This window comes from Lolium perenne, chromosome 3, assembly GCF_019359855.2.
Source record: "Lolium perenne isolate Kyuss_39 chromosome 3, Kyuss_2.0, whole genome shotgun sequence".
Lineage (NCBI taxonomy): Eukaryota > Viridiplantae > Streptophyta > Magnoliopsida > Poales > Poaceae > Lolium > Lolium perenne.
Genome location: NC_067246.2, coordinates 307,961,727 through 307,970,779, shown reverse-complemented (window position 1 = coordinate 307,970,779; position 9,053 = coordinate 307,961,727). Strand labels below are relative to the sequence as shown.

The following is a 9,053-nucleotide window of genomic DNA, read 5'->3' as shown; positions in this document are numbered from 1 at the left end:
GGACTCGATTGTTTTTGCTATAAAACTAAAGGTTTTGTTTATAATTTTCTTTTCTTTCCCTTCCTGTAACTTGTACTTCCACCGCTGAAATATAAGCAGCTGGGTCTTTCTGGACCCAACTCTTGTTCAAAAAAACATTGATATTGATATCATCGTTGGTAACGGTTGTCAAGTAGGACATGTGATGTGATGATGTGGAAATATATATATGGGCGAACGTCTTATTGTCCATCCTTTATTCTTCTCACATGTTGTTTTAATGTCCAAGGCAAGGCATTCGAACGAAACATAAGTTACATATAAAAGTTATAATAAATAAAAAGTTATTTAGCTTGTTTTTTCCTGACACTCATGAACTCAAACTAGGAACACAAATATCTTGATTGGATCCCAGTCACGCTTTGTTAAGCCTAAATATTTGGCAAAGGACAACCACAAAAGTGTGGCTAAAATATCTGGCGACACAAAGTATGGTAAAAATTGGCAAAGCGTTTTTTTTGTGTGTTAGATGGACAAGGTTTGCACGATGCATGCCAACAGTGGCATCGGGCTCGAGACCAAGGTGCACGATCCGAGGAACATGGTCGCCAACTGGAAGAACTAATCAAGCCTTACACCACTGGAGAAGATGGACATCGAGGTTAAGTGGAGGTAGGGATGGCATTCTCAGGGTATTGGTACGGGTGGAGCCAATCCATACCCGTACCCGTGTCTTCTAGTAAATCCGGGCGTCTACAACACATCAAGTTGAGCAAAAAATAATCTTAAACAATAATAAGTAACCATAATTTTTAAACATGGGCTCATTATAAGCACCAACACATCTTATGAACAATATCATATTACAAATAGCATCACATTTTCAGAAACAACAACACTTGCCCATAAACAACAACACAAAGGAGATGTCATGATGGAAAGAAAATATTGGCTGATACAGACCTAAAGTTAATTACTTTCTCCGGTCGAATACATAGTGTTGCGTGTATCTCTACGTCTCCAATTTGATATATATAATATGATCTATATAACATAAAATTATACATTTCCATTATAAAATGTAAAGTCTCAAGTTGCTAATGATATATTTGTTAATGGATATCTCATATTAAGTTGGTCAAATCGATGATTTTCTCCTTCCGTCCCGGTTTATAGGGCATGCACATCGCTAGATCGTCAATTTGATCAACATAATATAAATTATATAAAAATTCATATTATTAGAAAGTAAAACATGTGAGCATTCTAACATAATATATATCTAATATGATATCTTATAGTACGTTGATCTAGAAATACACGCAGTACCTATAAACCGAAATGGAGGTAGTAGATATATGTCCAGGAGTAACAAACCCGATCAGAGGGAGTAGCTTGTTTTTATTATGACATTGATGAGCGCAAACTAGGAACATCAGGATGACTAAAACTAATTGTGTATGACAAGTATTTAAAGAAAAAGATATGTAGATAAATCTATTTGGAAATTGATGGAATATATGTACATTGACCAACAAACCCTTCCACAGATTCAAAGGTGAAATAGATAGCAAATACTTTCTTCATTTTAATTAGGATGCATATTAATTTTGATCAAAGTCGAACTTTATAAACTTCAGCCAAATATATAAAACACTAGTTGAATGCCCGTGCGTTGCTACGGGTTCAGAATTTTTCTTTGTCACCATCAATATGTTTTGTAATCATCTTACTCTAGTAGTATTGCTATTTTCACTCGCCAAAATAACATGACCACTGTACTCCGTAGTCTTCCTACTCTAACAACTTGTTACATACTTACCACTTATCGCTATGGCACTTGTGGTTATGTGCCTATGTTTTCTACAACTTTGTCAAAACTCCCACCAGTCTCTCTTTCTCCCTCTCCCACTCCCTCCCTCTCCCCCTCTCTTATGACAAATTTGAATTCTGCTAAGTCACGTAGTGACATGCAAAACCTGGCTTCATTTCTCATGTTTCTTAGAATAGATATAACCTTGAACGATTAATAAGAAATAGAATGTTCACTAATTTATTTTTAACAGACCGCTAAGGTATTGCAATGTTAAAGGCAGAATTTTCCTTTACTCGCAAAAAAAGGCAGAATTTTCCTTTAAACCAAAGAAATTACAGTATATGTAACCTCCGTAGTCAAGAAATGTTTCCTTATATGTATCGTCCGAAAGGTTGTTTGTTTGGCTGCTAGATCCTTTCAATGACATTAAAAATAATGATAGCACTTCAGTAGAACCAGGCAGAGTCATTACTTAGTCATGAAAATAACCATCTCCTTTCATCTTAAAATCAGCAATGGTATTACTTTATTCTTATGCAGAAGAAAATGCCAATCAAATAAAATAGTTAAATATTGATACAGCATGTAGCATTAAATATGCATAATATGAATTAGAAATTGGCTAGCAATAGTGCTGATCATGGCCAAGAAATCAAGAGAGCACAATGTAACAAAGGATACCAAAGTAGTAAAGCAGTGCAAGGACACCTAGAATGACTGAAAACCCAGCAAGGATATAGTATTATAGTTACACTTCCAAACTAACTTGGACAGCTAGTAGCACAATATAGCAAGAAAAATCCCCATCCAGCAAATTAGGTATACCAAACCGTGGCTCTGCCACTTATTGTTACATAAATCTATAGTACCCAAAGAATTTGGTTGCTTCCTTCAACTCGACAAGGAGCATAAAATTAATGTACATGTTAACTCAACTAAATGATCATATCCAAATACAAGAATAATCAAACCTGACAATAAAGACGCTTTGATAAAACATAATATAATTGAATAATTTTAATATTTGGTGCCGGTGATAAAAGTTGCAAAAGGTGACCTTGCATTATGAATCTAGAATGTTTAAAACATAATTACATCTAAGTACAACAAATCAATAAAATGCGTGTAGTTCTTCATGTAACCATCAATGTTATATACAATCTAAAATAAACAGCAGTAGGAGAGAAGGAGAGTACGTATTGTATTCATTATCATGGCGGTATAATCATCTCTTAACTTTTATGGGCTTTGATGGGCATCTACCTACGCTCCTGGGCACTAACCTCCACTGTTACCTGATCTATTTTCAGAGGTCAATAAAACATAGCAAACAACTATTTAAAGTGTAGATAGTTGCGATAGAGGTGTTGAATTACTATTTAAAGCTCAGTTCTAGTACTTCTATAATTCTTCTACTGAGTAGCCTACCAACTATTTCCATCAGTTTCAACTGCTAGATGAACCATTCGTTACAACGTTGTTCTGTGTTCAGTCCATCCTACCTTAACAAAAGATACTGAAGAACACATCCGAAAATAAAGAGGAGAACAGTTTGTGTCAAACAAAACCTGAACCTATCGCTAGAGACCTCTGGGCCGACTCCAACAAAATGACCGGGCAGATCGATTCGTAGAAACTTGGCCTGAATTGCTTCTTGTGCATCAACAATCCCAGCTGAAACCATCTCAGTCACGATAGGCTAAAAGAAAAGAGAAGGAGTAGAAACAACAAACCTAGCTGTAGCCACCAATGAAACCACCACTCTTCTCCAGCCACTGCTTCCGCTTTGGGACGCGTGGAGCCGATCACGGCAAGCTGGTGGTCTTCACCGCCACTGCCTCAACCTGCCATGGCAGTTGCTCCTATCTCTAATGCATCATCACATAGCTGCTGACTTCAGGAGACCAAACTGAAACCTAAAACATACCTAACGTCAGAGAACAATCCCGGTAGAAATGTTGTGCTCCTAGATCTGACCTCGCCGCGTCCGCTCTGCTGCTGCATGAGATAGAGAGAAAAACAGGAGGTGGTGAGATGTGAGAGAGAGCACACATGTGGAGGAGGAAGTGTGAAGCCGGGTGCACCTGCACACTGTCACTCACAGTCGTTGGTGTCGCAGCTAGTGACCATGGGTCGTGGTCGATGCGGCCGTCTTCATCAACGTCGTGTCCACCGCTAGCTGAGAGATAGATGTAGATAGAGAGAGAGATAGAGAGGTACGTGCTCACCGAGACGTGCAGAACGTCCATCCTCACCACGTCCTGCCGCGTGCAAGCGCCACTGCGTCCGCTCCCCCGCCGGATGATCTTCTATTCTGATGTGGCGGCGACGGTGGGAGGGTTACAGAGGCGACGAGCGTGGGGAGCCTACGGCGGCCATGCAAGGGAATCGAGCGGCCATAGCGATATCGATTGATCTCGATCCATCGTGACTTGCTTGACTCCGTCATGGCTGCCGCGGCGCAGGCCGGTACCGGCGCGGGATGGGCGGAAGATCCGTTTCTACGGTGGCCCGAAGGACAGCAGGAAGAGGGAGGAGGCAAAACCTACCGCCGCCACTCGCCTGTATTTCTTCCCCTTGCATGGTGATATGAAAATGGTGCGGGGTTGCTTTGATTCATCTCGTTCTATAGGTGACTAAAATGCAAAAACGGCATGTCGGACGAAGGACGCGATGAAGAAGCAGCAGAATGCCTCTCGCCAAAAAACGGAACACTGATTGATGGCAAGTTCGTGCGCTAGTAAACTCGTCGTGGTTGCTTTCCATATTTGCCTATATGCATTACCAATTGTTTAATTGTTCCGTTGATTGTGGCTATCTGTGATTAGTGCTCATCACGTTCTGATTTTGGAAATAAACCAGTGCTCCAAAATCAGCGCTTCGGAGACTTTGAGGACATTAGATCGCATGGATGGTTAGTTATCAAGCGAGAAATGTTATTATGATTAGACAGCTCAAATCTCTCCAATCTTTGACTTCAAATATTTTTGATAACGTACCGACTGCAATATAATAGTAAAGATTTATCGTATAATTTTTTTTTTGATAATAAGCAAATTTGAATTAGTAAGAGATTTTTTAAACAACAAGTTTTGTCTAAATTCAATAGCTCTATCAAATAGTTTCCTGTATTATATTTTTTAATCGGTACAATGTTGAATGCAGGTTCAGAATTTAGAAAGGGCATAGTTGAGATGGTATGAACAAATTAGTAGATGATGATAAATAAAGGCATGAAAATTCGCTAGCCTTCTAAAGCAATTATTATCATCAAATCTGTAATCATGTCTATAAAATTGTCGCTTGTAGATTCAGTAGCGTATCAAAAACTTTCTAAAGTTATAAGGTTAGCGGTTAGCGAATAAACTTTCTGAAGCTGCATAACTTGTCTTTAGTTGTGCAATGTATGAACCTAAATTAACAAAGTCGTTGTGCAATGTATGAACCTAAATTAACAAAGTCCCATTTGCCATTTCTGTGGCTCAAAGTGGACAGATATAAGAGGATGAATTCGACTTACCATGTTGGCAGCCGACAAAGTGGAGGGCAGGAGGGCGCCAAGCAGCTGAGCCAGAACCAGAGTCGAGGGGTGTCTAAGGCGGATCAATGGATCATACAACTGAACGTCGAACCTCTGATCCGACAGAGACACACAAGATAGAAAGCAACAATCAATTAAAAGGGGATGGAAGATCCTTTGACCTCGCCCCATTCATCTCGGTGGACATCGCCGATCTAGGAGGAGATGGTGCCTACATCGAGGTCAACACCACCCGTGTTGCTGCCTCCGCGGATCCGTCGGCGGGATGGATGCGGGGAGAATGGCATGCGTTAGAGAGAACATGAGAGAGTCGCTCGAAGCCAACCCACTGTCCGCTCGCCCATGCATCGACTCAAACTACACACCACCGTCGCCCAACACCACGATCGCCATGGCCACCAACGCAAGTCGACATCAAAAGCATGCTCGCGGTCGACTCGTTCTGCGGCGCGACGTACATGTGGGCGGTTGGGGCGAGGGGCGAAAAGTGAGGGGCGGCGGCGGTAGGACCCTGGTTTATTGTTTTTTTAGGAAAGGTTTATTGTTTGTTTTGATAATGGTGAATGCGGTATATGCGAGAATTAAGGGCTAATATGAGTGAAGTAAATGGGAATTGTGACAAGTTTGGAAAGCAATCTCTTTACATAGACCTCCTTAATTCTAGCGCTGGAATTTTCACTCTCTTTTTATGGGAAAAGGGGTGACGTTATGTGCTTCCCATTTTTTCAAATTTCGTGATTGGGGCAATCCCTTGATTGTTGGTACGTAATATATTTCCTTAAATATTGCATTTGGGATGGCTAAAATTTTTGGTCGTAGATTTTTAATTGAACGATGCGGATGTGCTGAATCTTTGACATCAAACATTTTTGACGACGTACCAACTCACATATAATAGTAAAGATAATTTTTACATCTACAATATCAACTCAATGTTATTAGAACCATCGTGAAATATATTTTCATGTTATATGCAATTAATATTATGAAAGTTATAGCTGGTCAAAGTTTATCAAAACTAACATTTTTTGTATATTCAGGTGGGGACACCCCCCCCCCCCCCCCCCCGTGATTTTTTTTTAAAAAAATTTAACGGACGCAACGCTGTATGCGTCGTTGTGCCCGCAGCCACATGTGCAAAACTTTAGCTGTAGATTTAGGACTATCTTCTAAAAATTTGCAATGTTTGCTCTAGCATAACTTTTTTTAGATTTTTTTTCTACCATAACTGGACAGTGTTGCGATGTGTGCGGTGTCCCAACTGTCCGTCCGTTCAGGGGATGGGCTGGGCCTTTTTGTTCGACTAGGCTGAAGTATGAATTTATGTCCCCCAACAAGCCCTGTCTTCTAGTTTAGTCAAATGATTTCATGAGCTCATTGTCGATGACACTATGACAAGGAGTCAGGGATGCAACGACATGGTACAAGGACAATTGTGAGTGAGCGCTAGTCAACAAGATCTTAACTAGCTCACCTGCACATATGCTTTCGAATAACAGTACTACTACTAAATCTGAACTGATCAATTTCCTCGGGATGGTCACTGCAATTGCCAAACAGAGGGTCGTCAGTTCTGAACTGAAGTCACTTCGGCGACTAGGAGGATTGATGTTTGAAGATTCACTTGACAGGTCAATAAAATGTAAGGTCATGTAATTGTTCAGAATCAAAATTCGCCTCAAAATTGTCTGTGTTTTTTCTCCTGATGTCAAGGACATTATTCTCAAACAAAAAGGAGGTTAATTTTACTCTTTGAGAAAAACAACAGGGCTCTACATATTGAAGCACTGTTGATGAAATCGAGCAAGAAAAACAAGCACATGAATACATGATCAATATTAAAGTACATATAAGGGCTTTCATTTTCCTCCCAAACACACATTATTCCACAAATTATTCCACCGGCCCTAGGCCATAGTAACTTGGTGCACCGCTCAAACAGTTGAGAATTTCATGCTACAGAGATAAACCAACCGCAGATCCATATTAACAACAGAAGCTAAGAAAGAACAGAGAACTCGAGGATTGGGCGCCTAGTCATATTGTGTCGTCTTGTTCTGTCGATCCCTCTTGACGGCCAGGCTCATCTGCCTATCTCTGTCTTTCCTGAGCTGCTTCTTCTCATGGGTCGGCAGGTCCTCCTCCTCGCCACCGCCGCCGGCAGCCCTGGTGAGCCCCAAGTTGTCCCGGAAGAGTGGTAGGTTGAGGCTGAAGTGAGCGTCGAAGCCCTCGCCGATGTACTGCCTGAGGAAGTTGAGCTGGACCAGCTTCACCCACCGCTTGGGGACCTTGACGCAAGGCTCATCCGATTCCTCCGGGCGCTCGTTGTGCTTTATCTTCTCCAAGTCCTCGATCTTCTGCTTGTTCCTCTTGAGCAAGTCGTCGATCTGCCGGAACAGGGCGATCTCCTCGGCGTGCTCGTTCCTGTGCGCGTGCTTATCCTCCGGGAAGGCGAGCTCGGCCACCCTGCTCTCGAGCAGCGGCATGTCCCCGGGCCTCGACTCCGCTCGCCTGTCGTGGCCCCAGCGAGGCGGCAGGGGCTGGCGAGGCAGGATGTTGAGCTCGATGCACACGGCCAGGGCCTCGCCCGCCGCAGCCCTGACGGCGGGGTCGTCGGCATTGAGGAGCTTGGCGATGAGGACGAACGGGGTGACACGCACGGTGCCTCGCGCGGCGGGGAGGACAGCCGTCCACGCGGACACTGCGGCGGCCAGGACCCGTGGGACGGCGGCGGGCCCGGGCTCTCCCATCACCTCCCAGATGGCCTTCAGGGTGCGCCTGGCGTCCGCCGGCCGTTTCGCGCAGGCGAGGGTGGCCGCAGCGAGGCAGCCGATCGCGGCGACCGCCCTCTCCGCGTCGGACGGCGAGGAGGGAAGCATCCCCGAGAGGCGGTCGACCTCGAAGAGCCTGTCGAGGACGGGGACCTCGACCTTGGCGCCGACGGTGAGCGCGTAGAGGCCGACGGCGCGGTAGGCGTCCCTGCGCTCCGTGGCGGACCCGCTTTTGAGGAGGTGGAAGCAGCGGTCGACGGCCTGCTCGTACTCGTAGTGGTCGTAGCGGTAGTCGTCGGCGGACACGAAGCCCTCGAGCGCCGCGGCGAGGTCCTTGAGGCCTTCCTCGCGCACGACGCGCTTGTTCTGGTGGAGCGCCCGGATGCAGCTCTCGATCGAGAACGCCGGCGCGGGAAGCTCGCCGGAGTTGGAATCGACGCACGCCATGGAGACCTGAATGCGGCAAGGACCGGATCGCTTGGTGTAGTGGGTTGGGTGAGGACGGCGAGGACGGCGGCGCGGTATATGTAACGGCCGGAGTAGCAGGACGAGATCTGGCAATCGAGTTGTACAAGGAAGCGGCGGGCGTTTCGTAACGGCCACGCACCCACGGCCCAGTTTCAACGGGAAGGATGACGGTGGAGCAGGACGTTTCGTGGCGGCCACGAACCCACGGCCCATTTTGACGAGGGCCGTTTCGTGACTGCCACGCAACCACGCGCAATGAGAACAGGGGTAAATTGTAAAATGGCCTGTTTGTTTGGGGCCGCGGGTGGGCAATCCCCGAGTGGGCCGGTCAGATTTGTGAAGCTTTAATTTTGTCACCATAATTCTCTGAAAAATACCCCTGAAAAAAGTTCTCTGAAAAATCATTCTATAAAAAAGGTTCTCTGAAAGAAAGCTGTGTTGCCATAATCATCAACATCGCATACTGAAAGTACATCTA

General features: G+C 44.4%; 1 protein-coding gene across 1 annotated transcript; it reads right to left on the bottom strand.

Moving 5' to 3' along the window:
- Positions 1-7,369: 7,369 nt before the first annotated feature.
- Positions 7,370-8,554, bottom strand: LOC127340249 (uncharacterized). The gene has a single exon (XM_051366021.1). It carries the CDS (start codon positions 8,552-8,554, stop codon positions 7,370-7,372), a length of 1,185 nt encoding a protein of 394 aa, XP_051221981.1.
- Positions 8,555-9,053: the final 499 nt, after the last annotated feature.

Excerpts from the sequence above, each read along its gene's own strand:
- LOC127340249 (XM_051366021.1), bottom strand. The coding sequence starts at position 8,554 with ATGGCGTGCGTCGATTCCAACTCCGGCGAGCTTCCCGCGCCGGCGTTC.